This window comes from Anas platyrhynchos, chromosome 12 (genome assembly GCF_047663525.1).
Source record: "Anas platyrhynchos isolate ZD024472 breed Pekin duck chromosome 12, IASCAAS_PekinDuck_T2T, whole genome shotgun sequence".
In the NCBI taxonomy this organism is placed as follows: Eukaryota; Metazoa; Chordata; class Aves; order Anseriformes; family Anatidae; genus Anas; species Anas platyrhynchos.
Genome location: NC_092598.1, coordinates 23,705,001 through 23,722,911, shown reverse-complemented (window position 1 = coordinate 23,722,911; position 17,911 = coordinate 23,705,001). Strand labels below are relative to the sequence as shown.

Genomic DNA, 17,911 nt, shown 5'->3' with positions numbered 1-17,911 from the left:
GTGAATGTAAATTCCTGGGAGAGAGGTAGAAAACTCTGTTTCAACTGGTGTCTTTTTCGGCTATGTGGGGAGACCAAATAGGGTGGTTTTGAATCTTCTGGCTCTTATTCAGAGCAGCAGCATGTGGAGGGAGACAGATGCGTGTGCTTTTTTAGTGCAATGGCTTCAGAAGCAAGAGGGGAAAAAACACTTTCTCTGGGAGCTGGAGAAGGTGTCCTAATCACAGGAGAGGTTTCTAAATGGCATATCTCTGCGAGTGTTCCTGTAGTCTGGAGGTTTTTGTTTGTTTGTTTGCCTTTGGAAGGTTTTACTGTTAATCTTCACGTCCTTCAGCAGAAGTGAGAAATGTGATTTTATTTTGTGCAGTGTCGCGGACCCTCCGAAATCTACTGGGAAGGATGAATACCTCGCACAGTACCAATGTGATGACAGTGGAGACAAGGAGAAACCAAGAAGATCAAAAGAACGTGACCTTATTTCAAAAGAAAACGTTTTGTACGGCAAAGAGTCTTCTGAGCCTGGTGAGAAATTGCGGCAAACTTCCTCTCTCAAGTGTGACACTGAATGTAGCTCTAAAAAGCTTTCCTCCTCAGCTATTGCAGAGAGATGCCAAGGTAGAAAGGACAAGACTAAAAACACTGAGAAAGAGCATTACCAAAGCACGAGGGAACATGCTCCTAGTGAAGAGAAGGAGAGTCAAAAAGCAGGTCCTTCCAGCGGCCAGGTTCAAAAGGCGTCACGCTGGAGCTCCGAGTTCGGCAGCATTCCGAGACCGTTTTGGCGGTTGTGGAGACGGCCCTGGCTGAGGTGGCTGCTGCTGTTGCTGCTGTCCCCTCTGTCCTCGCTGTTGCCGCTGTTGCCGCTGTTCCCGGACCTTGGAGACCTCCGGCGGCTCCCTGTGACAGGCCCTGTGGCCCCGGGGAGCTGCCCGCCGCCTCGTCGGCCAGCCCGGCAGCAATCCTGCCAGCACAGAATAGCTCACTGCGTTTCAGGGTAAAGTGACGATTAATTTCTATTTCCTGGCCTGGGTGCTGCTTCCTTCTTTAAGGAAGCTTCAAGGTTAAAGGTTAAGCTCAGTTATGTCAGGGCCCAAGTCCGTTTTGTGAAGGGGCTCTTGTACGAAAGCTTAAGCTGGGATTGACTCTCTGCTAAGCGGAGGCCAAACGTGTACCTACTGAGAAGCAGGTCCTAAGTGATAACATTTTCTAAAGAGACTGCTAAACACATCTGAACAGTGCTGCTGCAGAACTCTGAATGGGGGGATAGCAACTGTCTTAACTGATCTGGAATCTTGAGTTTACTTTTCAGTGGACAAGAGGTGTGTCTCTCAAGGCAAACAAAGAGAGGAGTAACACCCGATACTCATGTCAACATAAATTTATGCTCAGAGCGTAGGTGTAGGAACAGCATCGGTATGTATATGGAACATCGGGAGAGGAAGCTCTGTCGGTATTTACAGTTTTTCTACTACCTTGTCAGAGAGACGTTATCTCCACATTAGAAATGGATGTATTTTGAAACAGTGGTGGTGGATCGGATTTCTTCTTTCTAGTGTTAATATTTGCTCTTGAATCGTACTTAATACCTGGTAACGCCTCAATCAGTTGTCAAAAATAAACTTAAAAATGTGTAAGGCTTATCTCGTTGGTCAGTATAAAGATCAAGGCTTTTTTCCTTTTTCCTTTTTCCTTTACCTTTTCCTTTCTTCCCCAGTGTTGTTTTTCTTTTCTCCTTCTCACTACAGTCTTAATTTTGTTTCTTGTCCCTTAAGTGTGTTTTCAGTGTGTTGCTGAAACATTTTCTCTTTCAATCCGAAAAAAGGAGCTGTCACTGGTGAAGATCGGAGCTTATCTGAAAATCCCTGAGCCCAGGAGCTGTCACCTTAGTCTTCCAGTCGGACAAGGACGACTTCATTTCTCGTGTAAATGCATTTTTCAGGTTTGCGTATTGTTTTTTCAGGAATGGAAAGTGTGTATAAAATGGATTTAAAATCAATCTTAAATGTAAAATGTCAAGGGAAAAAAGTTCTAGTTACAACCTCTGCACATAATTTGCCAGCTGTGGGACTAGGAGTTTTCTTATTTACTGTGTTTTGTTTAACGTGTCTGAAGTTTAATGGATAGCAATCAAGGCGTGCTAGAAATCTGAAAGCACTTTATGCTTTGTTCTCTCAGTCATTTTGGTATAACAAACTAGCTTATGTTTTAAACGCTCCATTAGGTTAGTGGTTTCCCTATAGGTAACAAGTCCCTGTGTGCTACAGTAAGACAGTAACAAAACATGAAGTATAGAAGTTCATCCTGTCATGGATGCTTCTGCCTACGGACACACAATTATGCTTATTTAAAGCGGTATCACCTTGAAACCTAATCAGCATTTTAAAAAGGACTTTGTAGCAGTTATTGGCTTTTGTCCTGGAGGGCTGAGGTTTGTTTTGTTTTGTTTTACATTCAGCATTTCCATTTCTAGCTTACATTGCCCTGTTGTTTTGCATGAGGAAAACGTGCAACTTTACAAAGCAGAACGGAAAGAGCTGCTTTTTAGTCTAACGTTTCAGTTTTTTGTAGGAGTTTTAAATGTGGTAGGAGTAAAACACCAGAAGTACTGCTGCCAAAGTTATATTCAAACTCGTATTTCGTGGAGAAGCAGAAGAAGCCCAGGGAGAAATAAATTTGCAAACGTGCTCTTCATGCTCTCCTTTCCCAAGATTTCTCTGAGATATAGCCCATCCTCTGTGGGTTTTGAGGTATATGGTTCCCAGGAGTGAGAAGGAGGGCCAAACATCTCTCTTCTTGGATCTCAACATGCCAGGGCTTTAGTGTACTGCCACTTACGGCTCCGCTTTTTCACCTGGAAAAAGCGACCACATGATGTAGACTGAGGAGCCCTCACAAATTAACTTGCTATCACAAAGTGACGCCCAGAAAAGGTGTATTTAAAAGCTAGGCTCATTATAGAATAACAACAAACCCCTCATGATTGGTGCAGTAGACAGTGAGGTAGAGGGCGATCCCTGGAAAGACAGAAGAAAAGGAGCAGTGAGTTCTGGGTACCTTTGTGCACACGAAACAGAAAAACGCAGGCAGTGAAGTAATAGTGTTCCATTACTAACGCCAGCAATAGATAATTGCAACAATTACCTATTAGATCATAGGTAATAATTAACAGATAATTGTGCAACTCTGGAAATCAATAAATAACTGATTCCCCTCAGAGAATGTCTTCTACATTTTTATATTAAAAAGACTCCAGAGTTGTAATGGATTAAAATCCTACGGAAGTGAAAGAAATGGCATCAGCCACTAGTTCTGCAGAAGCTAAAAGTAATACCAATAGAGTTTAGATGGAAATTTTCACTTTGTGTGTTTAGTTTGGGGATTCTTTTTAAATCATTCATACCAGCGATTTAGTTCTTAAGGCTGTTTCTTTGAGATTAAGTGACAGGACTTCTGCTATTCTTTTCTTCTTGGAATGCTTCTTGATATTCTTACGTCAACCAGAACTTCTGTCTCTGTCGCAGATGTCAACAATGACCGTAGTTAAGAAGCCCAAATCTTCAAAGTCTAAAAAGCCCTCTTCAAGGCGGTCTGGCAAATCCAAGAAACCAAGTACTAAAATACTGATGTCACGCACTGCAAACTGGGGCCAGATACCGCCTGCAGAAGATTCAAGCCAAGTCTCTGTGGCCCAAGGACGTGGAGGTGCTATTTACTGTAGATCATCTGAAAAATCTAAGGCTTTTGCCCCAAGAGATCTAAGTAAGTGTGAGCTTTATCCTGACTCCATTTTCTTCAAAGCAAAAGTAGAAAATGCAGTTCTTACTTGTTGCACTGATAGAGAAGGGGACTAGTGTGAACAAAGACTTCAAAAGCGAATCCCCTAAGGCAACTGAAGTGACTGATGTTACAGAAATTAATTTTGATATATTTACAGTCAACAGAGAAATATGGGGAGCTTTTTGTAATGCACAGATTCATCCATGTCTTTTCCGTTTTGCAAAGAAAAGTGTTTGATTGTTGCTATTCACAGCTTCCATTTTTCACACGTTTTTTGAATGATAACATTGCTCAGGAAAAGATCTGGTATCTGTAGGGGTACCGTCATTCCTAGTTACTAGTTTTTACCTTTTTTCCGTATAATTTCAAGTCTAAGCTTGTGGTTTAAGTTATAATAAGGAAAAAAACAGTAGTTGAGTTAATCAGGTTAAAGATTATAGATGGAGAGGAACTTGGCATTAGGTACTGCAAACAGAATGGCAGTTAGCCTTGCCTTAGAAAAATTAAAATGGTTGACGAAAGCTGGTTTTTTGTTTTTTTTTTTTTTCCCCAAAACATTGTGTTGACCAGCCAATTTGAATTTGGCGGTATTAAAGCTGTCTGCAATAATTTTCTTCTGGCTTGGATTGTAGCTAGCTCCTCTAGGTGCTCCTGCAGAATAGTATTTTTTTAAATACCTTCCTTAGAAACAAACAAACAAAATCTCTTTTTAAATTTAACTTTCTTGCAGTCGTTAATGATGGAATTGCTCCACCACAGAGCATTCTTTTTCCACCTGAGAAGATTTGTATGGATTGGCGAGAAACACAAAGTGTTGGAGTTGGCCTGTACAATCTTGGCAACACATGTTTTCTTAATGCTACTCTACAGTGTTTGACCTACACACCCCCACTTGCCAATTACATGCTTTCTCTCGAGCACGGCCAGTCATGTGAGTACTTTCTAAGAGTATTTCAAATCTGTTGGACAGCTCTGAAGGTGAAAGAACAGCAGTGATTCTGAGACAAGCTTATTTGCCTGATTTTACCTGTAGAAGCTGGCTTTGAGCACTGTATTAGCAGTGGGCTCCGAATAGCATACGGAGTGCAATTAATGCACTGTTTGTTTAATGAATGAATTTATTTATTTATGTATTTATTAAAGGATCATTTATTGCTTCGTGGGAATAATGAAGTGCATTGGACAGTAATGCATTTAGTAGTAATTTTAGAGAGTAATACATTTTTCAGCCTGTGGAGTTCACATTCCTGTCAGCCTTTACAAATGTGACTTTGCAGTAGTCTTTTAGATTTCTCATCACAAAATGCATTTGAATACAGGCTTAGTGGATACTTTTATTCTGTAAAGTTGTGTGAAATGAAATGTTACAAGACTGTTGGGACATTGGCATCTTGGGAGAATAGAATGTAGCAAGGAGAGTGGATATCGTATCTATAGTTTAAATTTTACTTAGATGTTTGTTTGTAGTTATGGATATTTTGCTGGACTGGGATGCTTTCTTCTTTCACTCTTCAGGTCGTGAACAAGATTTTTGCATGATGTGCACAATGGAGACTCACATTAACCAGGCCCTGCGTTGCACTGTTGATGCCATCGAGCCTACGCATGTTATCAGTAATCTCAGTCGTAAGTGGCTTCAGATGTGTTTCTTTTCGATAGCTTGTAATCTTCAAATACTTATTTGATGTGTATAAGTGGTTTTAACACTAGAAAGAAGAGAGATTTTAGAAATACAAGAATGATTTCATTTTTAAATGAGGTGAATACTATCATCTTCTTCTTTAGGAATAGGACAACATTTCCGTTTTGGCAGTCAAGAAGACGCACACGAGTTCTTGCGCTATACTGTTGATGCTATGCAGGAAGCGTGCTTGAATGGAAGCACTGAGTAAGCATAAACAAGTTCACTTTCATACATTCTCTAGCACCTTCTAGTCCTTTATTTACTATCAAAAATGATCTCTAGCACCTTTTAGTGCCTTATTTACTATCAGCAACGAAAGTCTACATCATCCTTAGTTTTCATAAAACTCTTTGAAGAGTTAACTCTGCGCCTTAAATCTTCTGAGGTCTGATTATAATTTATTTCCAGATTGGACAGATCTTCTCAAGCTACCACCATCATTCATCAAATATTTGGAGGACTTCTAAGATCGAGAGGTACTTTAAAAAATATTCCTGTCCTTAGAACTGATCTGTGTCTTTTGTCGGTAGTAAAGCAGTCTGTAGTTTGTCTAAAGTAGTATCTGGCAACAACTTGAATTTGGACAGTTAGTCTCCTTCACATAAGGTTAAGCATTTATATTTTGCTTCCAGTGAAGTGCTTGAATTGCAAAGCAGTTTCGGATACGTATGAGGCATTTCTTGATATCACTTTGGATATAAAGGTAAGATGTTTTCTAAATATAATTCATGATGTTTAAGTACATGCCTAACTTTCTAAATTAAACTTGTTTACCTTAAAAAACCAAACCACATATAATGTTAAAACGTAAGAGCTTGGTGGTGCTAAGGAAGTGGATTGGACTTTGTCCTTCTGTGGAACCCATGTAAATAGTCTCCACATTTGCATTGGGTTTAAGGGGAAAGAATTCTCTTTCTGCAAAAATTATAATGCTGTCATACTTCTCTGTTGTTCTACCCCAATGTACATCTAATTGTTAGACTGATGAATTTGTCCCCAGTATTGATGACAAAGCACACTATAGGTGCTGTCTAGGCTACTGGAAAAGTATTTGTTCCGAAGTCAAATGACTTCCAGGTGAGGTCAATGCTGAGCATGCTCTTTCTGCCTCCTTCTTCACAGTGCTCATAGTAGATCGCTGGAGTATGTTAGTAAGATTCTCTTACAAACTACTAGTACGTCTCTGGAATTTTGAATTTACGGTGACTTTACGCTCTTCTTTCTCGCTCCTCTAGGCGGTTTCATCTGTTACCAGAGCTCTGGAACTCTTTGTGAAACCTGAAGAGCTGGGTGGAGAGAATTGCTATAAATGTAGCGAGTAAGATTTTGACGAATTAGGTCTTAATCCTAGATGTCAGTTTTATATGTTGCATGACTCTGTTGGACTACCTCTAAACTTTGGATCTACTTACGAGTTTTGTGGAAGTTTATAAAACACTTGGATTTTTGTTTCTTTGGAGGGGGGAAGTCTTGTTCAGAGGCATTCCCTATGGGTTTGCAATTCTCTGGCTCGTATTTTGCCATCAGAATTCAAAAAGAGATACTTTTGTTCTTTCTATTTATTAGCTCTCGACAGTACTTTTCTTGATGTAAACTGCCCAGTTTCCGTTGTTCTCTGGGCTAGTGGCTAATTTTCACTGCTTACACTGTAGGTCCTACCTTGGAGCGGGCAATGTATCAAACTGAACTATTGTGTTTCAAAGGATGGCAGACAGTTTCAGTGTCTTTCCAGACAAGCTCAGTACATGAAGACTTCCTACTGTTAAATGTCTCCCTCCTGTAGAATGACCATGTGCTTCTGTTGTATTTTTGATGTTGATAGACGACCTATGTTGGAGATTATTTGCAATTTCTAGTCCTGGGGACCAAGGCTCTCTCGTTCCACTTTCATTATTTGTATTTCCCTTGAAAGCTGAAAGAATGTATCCAGGATTGGAGTTCAAATAGCCACTTTTGTAGACCAAGAAATGGTACCTTGCCATCCAACCTGGTAATACCCTTTCGTGAGAGATTCCTGTTCCTGCTATGCCCGGGGTTTTGGGAGAATTTACCTTCTTCACTGTATTAACAAACCTGACACGCAGTGCATGGGTTTATGAAAAGAAAAAAGACCAACCTATTATGCAAGTAAATGTCATTCAAATAGCATAGGCATGCGTGAGACATTAAAACGAGTTTGTTTTGGGGGCGAAAAAAGAAGATGCCTTCAAACACTTATCTCTGCTTGTTTTTAAGGTGTAAAAAGATGGTTCCTGCATCCAAGAGATTTACCATACACCGTTCTTCCAAGGTTCTCACAATATCACTGAAAAGATTTGCAGATTTCACAGGTGGAAAGATCAACAAGGTATATTTACCACTGTAATGCAACTATATCATTGTGTAATGGGACATCCCCCAAAGCTGAAAGTTGTTTATATTTTCAGACAGTAATTGTAGACTAACGACTATGGCTTATTCTTTCTCTTAATATCAATAAAGTTCCCGCTTGACAAGAAGCATATGCTTTCCTCTGAGAAGGCTGATTCATCAGGAAACAGTTCTCTGCAACTTCTAGTCTTCAACATTGTTTATGGGAAGACTTATTTGTAGTGAATCAAGAAATATCTTCTAGAAATATATTCTAGAAATAAATTCTAGTCTGTGTTTTTTTTAAGTGTTTTTCTCTGGCTAGTCCACGAAGTACTCTGGGATAATTTTCTATCTTCTTGGTCTCTCTTTAGGTGGTGAAATATCCGGAGTATTTGGACCTGAGAGCCTACATGTCACAGTCAATGGGAGAACCACTGCTCTATGCCTTATACGCGGTGCTGGTACATCACGGTGTCAGCTGTCACTCAGGACACTATATATGCTATGTAAAGGTAGAAGTCAACAGCATTTCTAACAGGGTAAAGGTTGTGCTGGCAAACCAGTGAAAGCGTGACTAGCAGCTACTGTTTCTAGGGAAAAAGATTTCATTATATTTTTATTTGACACGTGTGTATTTTGTTCCTATCCGTGATTTCATTTGGAACACGTGCAATTCACCTAAAGAAATGGTTGTCTTTATTTGCAGGCTGGTAATGGACTTTGGTATCAGATGAATGATGCTAAAGTAGTCCGTACTGACATTAAGAGAGTTCTTGGTCAGCAAGCTTACATACTTTTTTATATCAGGTAATAACAAATCTTAACATGTGTTCAGAAGAGATTTACTTTCCTGTTATTGATATTTTTCTGTTTTGCAAGTGTTTTTCTTGCTATCCCAGGGAAAGATTATTATTTGTCTAATTCAGTTCTGTCTAACCTGAAATTCTCTGTGTCATTTATTATCTTTTGTTGCTTGGCCTGAAACTGCAGCACTTGTGTAAATTGCTATCTATGTGTTACCTGTAGCTGGCTAATTTAGAGAAGGAGAAAAATGAAGGTCATCTGTCGTGTAAGAATGAATGATTGTTCTGAAAGTGATAGTCTTAGTAGGAAGACTGTTCTCTCCTTTTCAGTTTGTAGTCTTGGCGAAGCCTTCTGTAGAGAAGGCTTCCATATCGTATGAACTGTTCCTCTAAAATTATAGGATGGGATTTAATCCAAGAGTAGGCTGAAAGAAAAACTAAACTCCGATCACTGCTCTTTTCTGAAGGCGCTATGATTTGACACTTGGAGAACGTGCGTTTTACTTGCCAGCACCATCTTATCCCTGTTCATTCCCTCCTGGTCAGCAGGGGGCTAATAGTAAGCAGGCTGGATTTATGGGACCACGACTTCTTCCTCATATGATTAAGGTAATTCAGGGAAGTGGGAGGGCAGGTAACGGCACCAAACTGCTAGTGGGTTTGGGGTTTGGTGTGGGGTTTTTTGTTTGGTTTTCAGCATCTTAGTTTTGTTTTCCTTCCCATGCTGCAGCTTTCTTCACAGCCTTCATGCTACAGCCAGAGTCATTCAAACAGTGGTTACTGCTAAATTGTGCAGCCATGAGACTCCATTACTTTATACCTCCAAGACAGCTTTCTAAAGCACAGAGAGCTACGCTCTTTGACAATTTAAGCAGAGTGTACTAATCCTCGAATCATTTAAAAGAGGACTTGTTTTTCCTATCGTCGTCACTTTAGCTAAGACAGGGAAAACTAATTGTCTTATTCCTGAGCACCAGAACAATTACTTCAGGCTTTTCAGGGTATGTTTAAAGGGGAAAATAAATATATTTGGGAATAGCAGCAGGTAATGTTAAGTTGTTTGGCTGGTTTTCAAAGATGATGTTAATTTGATTCCAATCGGCTGTAAACCAAAAGCAGGAATTGAATACGCTTATTGGACTTGCATTTATCTTTAAAGGGCAGTGTGTTTTTCTTTGTAGGTGTTAAGACCATTTGTAGAAATACTCAGTAGGAGAGTTTTGTGTTTCAAAATGTTAAATGCAGTGTTTGCGTTAATCCATCTTGCCATTTCTTCTTTTTAAATACAGAATTCAAGCCGTTTAAATGGAAATGGATCCATAAAAGAGGACGCAAAGACCACTGGTGTCACCCTAAAAAGGCCATCTTCAGCACCACCGATGGCCTGTGTTCAAAACCAGACAATTACCAGGCCTTCAATTACTGATCCGTCAAGAAAACAGAAGATCACCTCCAGTATTCACAATAAATTGCCTGCTCGTCGGACTGTGTCACAGCCTGACTGTCTTAGCAGTGCTGCGGAGGACGAAGATCTCTACCAGGCTGTTCCTTCATCCACAATTACAAATTCGGTAATGCAAATGAAGCAAATGCAAACAAGCAAAAAAGTTTCTGATGAGATTTTTGTGGAGCCAACAGTGAATGAAAATCCTAAACTCAGCTCTGATAACACAGTCCCTTACGGTGCAGAATCTTCAGGAAAATCTGAGGAGGAGTCAAAGGGCTTATTTAAAAGGAATTGCAATGCAATGTCCTCTAATGGAATTTTGGTTGGAAAGGTAGTCCGTACATTGCAGCATTCCGGTTCTTCCTGTCAGAATGCTGACGAAGGAAGATCCCAGCATGAGCTGCCAAAAACCGATTCACTAAATGGTGCTATTAGGTTAGTTAATGAATCGAAAGAAAACGGACTGAAACTTGATGATTCCACTTGCCGAGTTGAACCTGTTAAACCTTCTGAGATGTTCTTTTCTAAAACAAATGGATTGCTTGAAACATAGATTTGCTCCATCGAGAATTTCTCACCTATGATGTATTCGGGAGTGTTTATTGTGTTCCTAATTCAGGTGAAATACTGAGAAAACACAGCACAAATGTGATTGTAAGACTTTGTGGTATTATCCCATTAGAATTTGCAGACCTGAGCTTACATTACAACTTGTCAACTTAAGCTCAGCTGAGATAAAAATTCCTAAGTTTCATAAAGTAGATTTTGGGAGGTGAGTTGGGGTTATCTTTGAAGTGTAGATAATGCATACAACTCAAAACGGTCTTGCTTACCATTTAATGGAGAAATTCTGACAAGACTAGTCCTCAGTACTACTACAAATAGTATTTTTTTGTCTGCTGACTTGTGCGTTTTGATTGCAGATGCCTGGAGCTATGCCTTCAGTCAATCGAGAAATCATCACGGAGTCCCTCACAGCCAGCCAGCTGAACAGCTTGTCAGAGGAAACGAGGTAAAATGAGCACAGTCTGATTAAGACAAGACCTTATGGAAGTTCGTTACGGTTTTATCTGTCTACTAATAGTATTTAATGGAAGGATTTAAATTAGTACAATTCCATGCTGTATGTCCAGCGTTACGAACAGAACTAATGATCAGCACTGAGCATATCACTCTGATGCAGGTTGGTGCCTCAAGGAGAACTTGTGTTCCTTCATAGAATGTTTTTCCATTTTTCTCCACTGTCTGGAGAAACACTGGCTGTTCCCCGCTCGCCCCTATGCCTTTTTTCTCAGAGCAGCAGGTGGAAGGAGACGGATGCATTTGCTTTTTTAGTGCAATGGCTTCAGAAGCAAGAGGGAAGAAAGCACTTTCTCAGGGAGCTGAAGAAGGTGTCCTAATCACAGGAGAGGTTTCTAAATGGCATATCTCTGCGAGTGTTCCTGTAGTCCGGAGGTTTTTGTTTGTTTGTTTGCCTTTGGAAGGTTTTACTGTTAATCTTCACGTCCTTCAGCAGAAGTGAGAAATGTGATTTTATTTTGTGCAGTGTCGCGGACCCTCCGAAATCTACTGGGAAGGATGAATACCTCGCACAGTACCAATGTGATGACGGTGGAGACAAGGAGAAACCAAGAAGATCAAAAGAACGTGACCTCATTTCAAAAGAAAACGTTTTGTACGGCAAAGAGACTTCTGAGCCTGGTGAGAAATTGCGGCAAACTTCCTCTCTCGAGTGTGACACTGAATGTAGCTCTAAAAAGCTTTCCTCCTCAGCTATTGCAGAGAGATGCCAAGGTAGAAAGGACAAGACTAAAAACACTGAGAAAGAGCATTACCAAAGCAAGAGGGAACATGCTCCTAGTGAAGAGAAGGAGAGTCAAAAAGCAGGTCCTTCCAGCAAGAGGAGGTGTTCTCAGAGCATGGAAGTTGTTCATCAAAAGCGTCACAAGCAGGAGCACTGGGAGGGAAGCAGGTGCAGATCTTTCCCTGGTGAAAGAAACAGCCCTGAGAATGGCAGAAGAGCAGTCAAATATTCAAAGTACAGATCTGGCAGCGGAGGAAGATCAGAACAAGGTAGCAATAGATATTACCGATCCAAAGGGGAAAGAAGTTGGAGCAGAGAAAGATACTATCAAGATGAAGCACGGAGGTGGGAAAGTTGTAGCTATTACAATGATTACTATTCACCTCATGCGACAGGAGACAGTAGAGAGAGAAAGTTCTCTCACGGCGATGCAGCCTTTGACAAATGGACTGCAACTTACTACGGCAGGTCACATAAGCATTATCATTACAAAAGTGGATGGCCTCACGGTTCCCTCTTGAGAGATGAAGATGGACGTCGCTTTAGCACACCCCGAGCAGACTTGCATCGTTGCTCGGTATCTCAGCAACATTCTGGAAGACATTCTCGTGAAAGACATGCGCTTCCACCTGTGTCAGCTCATTTGGAGAACTGTCGCCAGAAAAATGAAACAGAAGGAAACAGAAAAAGAAAATCTACCCGTGCAGAAGGTAGTGAAAGTGAAATAGAAAGGAAAGACAGAAAGATAGAAAAGGAGCTTTTAGGTGGTGAAAAAAATGCAAAAATATCACAAGTTCTAGAAGAAAAAGAAGTCTAAGGATAAACATGGAGAGAAGGATTCCAAGTAAGCAAGGATTCCAGCATACTCCGCATTTTTTATCCTAATTCTTTTCTGGGTGCTTCTCATGTATTCCTTCTTTTTTTTTTTTTTCTCCTTTTTTTTTTCTTCTCTTTTTTTCTTCTTCTTTTTTTTTTTTTTTTTTTTTTTTTTTCTGGTAGTTTCTAAGTTACTTAGATAGCATCAGCTGGCTGGGGATCATGTTGTTAGGTTGATCAGTGAAGATAGGAAAGCTATTGCTGAATTGTTTCAGAGCACTAGCTTTGGACCACATAGTTGGAAACACATCCGTACACCATTCTGGATTAGGTTAAAAGTTTTTTCTGCTTGCACGTATTCCAGAGCTAGCCATTGTTAATGATCTGTGTACAAACCAGGACCTATGGTCCTCCAATCTGAGGGCTTAAGTTTGCTACATCTAAAGTAAGTTGCGTGTGCACAAAGCACCACAAAATAGCTGACATGCTGCAAATCATCACCTGTGGTAAAATAAATAAAGTTTCATATAGGCAACAAGTGCCACATCTTTTTTTCTCTTTTAAACTTGCATGTTTCTTTCAGACTTCACGATTTGTGTTTCTGTGTGCTCCACTTTGACAATGCCAATCCCAAGCGTAAAACAAGAAGAAAAAGGAGAAGAAAAAGAAGAAAAAAGAGAACCAGCAGGAAAGTGAAAGGCTCCTTGGAACACTTAGATCCTCATTTCCAGAAGATAACGCGGGAGAAGAAGGAAGAATCCCATCCTCCAGATGGCTCTTCATGTGAGCAATGCAGAAGTGAGAGCAGTAAACAACCTTACAAGGAAGGGAAGCCTTCCAGCGCAGGCGAAAGCAAGAAATACAGCTCCGTCTCATCCAACGAGTGTATTAAAGGTAAGCGGCCGCAGTGTGTTTGAGGAATTACTTTTCTATTAATGTAGAGATTATTTCCAACAGTCTTGAAGTGCTTGGTGACTTAACAGTCTGCTGGATATTAAAAAAAAAAGCTGATGGACTTTTTCTTTCCGTTTTTAAATGACCACTAGGAAAGAATGCCTGAAATAAAGAGGTGAAAGGCAAATAGTTTTCATTTGGTGTGATGATTAAGTGGCAAACAAGAGGAAGAGTTGCAAGATCCCTTCTTAAATTCAGTCCAGCCAAGTAGGAAAAGTAAACGTGGACAGCTGTATCTTGGCAAAGAAGATAGTAGGGAGCAAGGAGGTTTAGCAGTCAAGATGGAAGGTGATGCCATGAGGCTTACAGGCTAGTAATGTTCTAGTGAAACCCAGCCTTCCTAAAGAAGCCTGCCTGAATAATTCCTGTGAATAACAGACTCTGTTCAGCTATTTCCTAACATAGAAACGGTGCTGACTGCTTCTTCAGAGTAACATAAGTTAGTGATACTACTGAAATAGTTGTGGTTCAGACGTAGATCTGATTTCTCCTAAGCACGCTGAATTCACAGCTGTTGATCCTCCAGCGGAGGCTTTGCAATTGAACACCTGGAGAATAGGTAAATTTCCCGCTGTTGTTCTCCTCTCCTCTTGTTTTGTTTTGTTTTGTTTTCCTAGTAGAATAGGCTTAAGACTCTGAAGAAACGGGCTGCTTTTTTTCATTTCCAACACTGGCTGTTCCTCCTGAGCCCCGCCTTCTATTTTTGCAGTCACAGGATACGTGAATGTAAATTCTTGGGAGAGAGGTAGAAAACTCTGTTTCAACTGGTGTTTTTTTCGGCTATGTGGGGAGACCAAATAGGGTGGTTTTGAATCTTCTGGCTCTTATTCAGAGCAGCAGCATGTGGAGGGAGACAGATGCGTGTGCTTTTTTAGTGCAATGGCTTCAGAAGCAAGAGGGGAAAAACACTTTCTCTGGGAGCTGGAGAAGGTGTCCTTATCGCAGGAGAGGTTTCTAAATGGCATATCTTTGCGAGTGTTCCTGTAGTCTGGAGGTTTTTGTTTGTTTGTTTGCCTTTGGAAGGTTTTACTGTTAATCTTCACGTCCTTCAGCAGAAGTGAGAAATGTGATTTTATTTTGTGCAGTGTCGCGGACCCTCCGAAATCTACTGGGAAGGATGAATACCTCGCACAGTACCAATGTGATGACGGTGGAGACAAGGAGAAACCAAGAAGATCAAAAGAACGTGACCTCATTTCTAATGAAAATGTTTTGTACGGCAAAGAGACTTCTGAGCCTGGTGAGAAATTGCGGCAAACTTCCTCTCTCAAGTGTGACACTGAATGTAGCTCTAAAAAGCTTTCCTCCTCAGCTATTGCAGAGAGATGCCAAGGTAGAAAGGACAAGACTAAAAACACTGAGAAAGAGCATTACCAAAGCACGAGGGAACATCACGGAACATTTTCCGTGATTTTCTTCCTGAGCAGAAGTGTGCAGTACTCCTTTTCCATTAATGTAGAGATTATTTCAAACAGTCTTGAAGTGCTTGATGACTTACCAGTCTGCAGATTTATTATCAAACCAAAAAAAAAAACCCGACTTGGTAGACTATTTTTTTCCCACTTTTGAATGACTACTAGGAAGAAGGTTGTTCCGGCATCAAGAAAGTCATGTGGAATGTAACAAAATTTACTGAACCAGTAAATAAAAACTATATTTTTCTATTAGTTCCATTGTTTCAACTCTTCTGACGCTTATGGATGGCACAGATAACAGAGGGGAGATCGTGGTAATCGGAGCTACCAACAGACTGGATTCTATAGATCCTGCTTTACGAAGACCAGGACGCTTTGGCAGAGAGTTCCTCTTCAACTTGCCAAATAAAGAGGTGAGAACTTAAATTGAATGTTAGTGCTACCATGGCAAAGTCCAACTTTATAGGAAAAAAAAATAATTGACAACTTGAACAAAAGAGTGATATGTGGAGACACTGCGATGTTCCATGGAGGGCAAATCTGGTACTGGATATATATGGTCAGGATGATACCACCAAGTAGTTAGTTCTATAATCAAACCTTTCATTCCCAAAGTTGTACCTGTTTGCTTAATTATTTAGTCCACTTGGGCGTTTTCATCATGAAGTTGTGTTTTTGGTCTCAATCCTTCACTTCTGAATGAATAGGGGACGTGTTTGCATTTGATTGTGCCCCGGATCGGTGGTAGTAGTTTGAGTCATAATTATTTTCTTCTTTATAGTAATTGTAGCAATTTGAAGCATTGTGCCAGAAGTGCTTTCTGTGAATTTACAGCCTGAAAAGCAAATGTGATGAAGTAATGAGACTGTCACAATGAAAGCTTGCTAAGTTTTAGAGAAGTTTTTTGGACAACAAAGAAATGTTTCTGGATAAATTTTTCATTACAGTATTTTCCTCTGGGTCATTAGGTCCCGTAGTTTGGAAACTTGTTATTGAAGCTATAAATGCCTTTTCTTTCATTGTAGGTTCCTAGAAAAAGTTCAGTATAACAAATAAGAAATATTCAATTTCCTGGTTGAAAATGCAGAGTGTATATTAAATAACTGTAAAATACTTGAAAGTTGAGCAAATAAGAAAAGCGTATTAATAGATGAGGGGTTTTGAGGAAGGACTGGTTTTTTTTTGTTTGTTTATTTGTTTGCTTGCTTTTTGGTTTGTTTGTTTCTTGGTATTTTTAAGGAAAACTTGGGACAAGCTAAAACGCAATGATTTTGCTTCCAGGCTAGAAAAGAAATTTTCAAGATTCATACTCGTGACTGGACCCCTAAGCCACCGGACATGTTGCTTGATGAACTAGCTGAGAAATGCATTGGTAAGACTGAAACCAAAATGGATTCTTGCTTGTGAGCAAGTTGTAAAGAACCTTAGCTTGTACCAGGCAGTACCCAAGCTCTTGTGCCTTGCTGCACAACTAGTCAACGAGGCAGCTGGCACGCCTTCATAGCAATCAGAGTTAGATGCTTTCATCTATTTACTCTTTGTTGTCGTTCTTTTTGTTGTCTGAGAACGTTAAATGGTTCTGGGGCATCTTCCTCAAGAGTATAGTTTTTGATGAGGAGTCTGTTTCAGCTGCATAAGCGCAAGATGAGACAGTGCGCAACATGAAACTTCCCTGCAGAGCGGTAGCACTTTGAATTCCCTGTTAACCTGTTTGGTTTTGGCATTACAAATTCTTTAAATGTTGCATGTTGTAAACCTGGGCCTTGACTGATGTAATGTTTGATTTTTGTTTGTTAGGATACTGTGGTGCAGATATCAAATCTTTATGTACTGAAGCTGCGCTGTGCTCTCTACGTCGATGCTATCCTCAGATTTATGCAAGTAGGGAGAGGTTGCTACTATTAAAATAAAAGCAAAAAAAAAGCATTATATAAAAAAAAAAAAAGCATTATATTATGCAAGTAGGGAGAGGTTGCTTCTATTAAAATAAAAGCAAAGGACTTTTTCATGGCTCTGAAGAAGGTTGTTCCGGCATCAAACAGGATCGTGGCTTCACCCGGACAAGCACTATCACCCATTTTCAAGCCACTTTTTAAAAGATCAGGAGCGAATATTTTACAAGTTGTGCAGAAGATCTTCCCGCATGCACAGCTTGCACTAAAGGAGGACCGACAGCAAGGTATAACCACAGCATCCACTTCTTTATAATTCTGCTAAAGCAAAAACTTGTGGTTTGTGCAATCAACTTAAACCTTTCAGACATAATGATGGTAGAATTTTATTATTTGCATGTGCATGTCTTTCTTTTGGGCATGTCTGGAAGATAACGCATAGGTTTTATTCTGGATTCGAAACTGAAATGCCAAATGGAAGCCCTGAATGACTCAATACACAGTAAAGGACGATGCGTTCTCTACTGAAGCATCCTGCTTCTGACGGCAGCTAAGATAATTAGCATTTGTAGAGGTTGACTTGAGGTTTGAAGTATAAGGCACCTATTTTTCTTTAAAAAATCAAAACTCAGATATTTGGAGGGGAAGCATTTCTAGGTCAATGTTTCTAATTCCTTTCTGAAGAATGTCGGGACCAGGATACAAGTATAACTGGTCTAAGCTAAATATTGTTTTAGCTATCATCGTTTTTAACCAGTCTCCTAATTTAAATGTTTGTAGATCATACTATACATGTGCACGTGAGATCAATTAGCACTGATATTTACTAGATGAATGGAATTCTGTGGCCATCACATCCTTAATCCCCGTGCTTTCATTGTGGGAACCTCCTCCAGAAAGAAATGGTCTTTTTTTTTTTTTTTTTTTTTAGCTATTTAGCAACTGCGGAAATTGTTTGTAATCTCCTT

The 17,911-nt window shown here is 40.0% G+C and overlaps 1 protein-coding gene and 1 pseudogene across 1 annotated transcript; both read left to right on the top strand.

The window, feature by feature from the left end:
• The first annotated feature begins 579 nt into the window (after positions 1-579).
• LOC140003505 (ubiquitin carboxyl-terminal hydrolase 42-like) lies at positions 580-11,400 on the top strand. The gene is made up of 14 exons (XM_072043889.1): positions 580-1,921; positions 3,521-3,758; positions 4,507-4,707; positions 5,292-5,402; positions 5,562-5,664; positions 5,869-5,936; positions 6,093-6,163; positions 6,696-6,778; positions 7,696-7,807; positions 8,184-8,324; positions 8,519-8,619; positions 9,083-9,224; positions 9,905-10,186; positions 10,986-11,400. Exons 2-14 carry the CDS (start codon positions 3,521-3,523, stop codon positions 11,076-11,078), a joined length of 1,746 nt encoding a protein of 581 aa, XP_071899990.1. The 5' UTR covers positions 580-1,921; the 3' UTR covers positions 11,079-11,400.
• Positions 11,213-12,714, top strand: LOC140003536 (uncharacterized; annotated as a pseudogene).
• Positions 12,715-17,911: the final 5,197 nt, after the last annotated feature.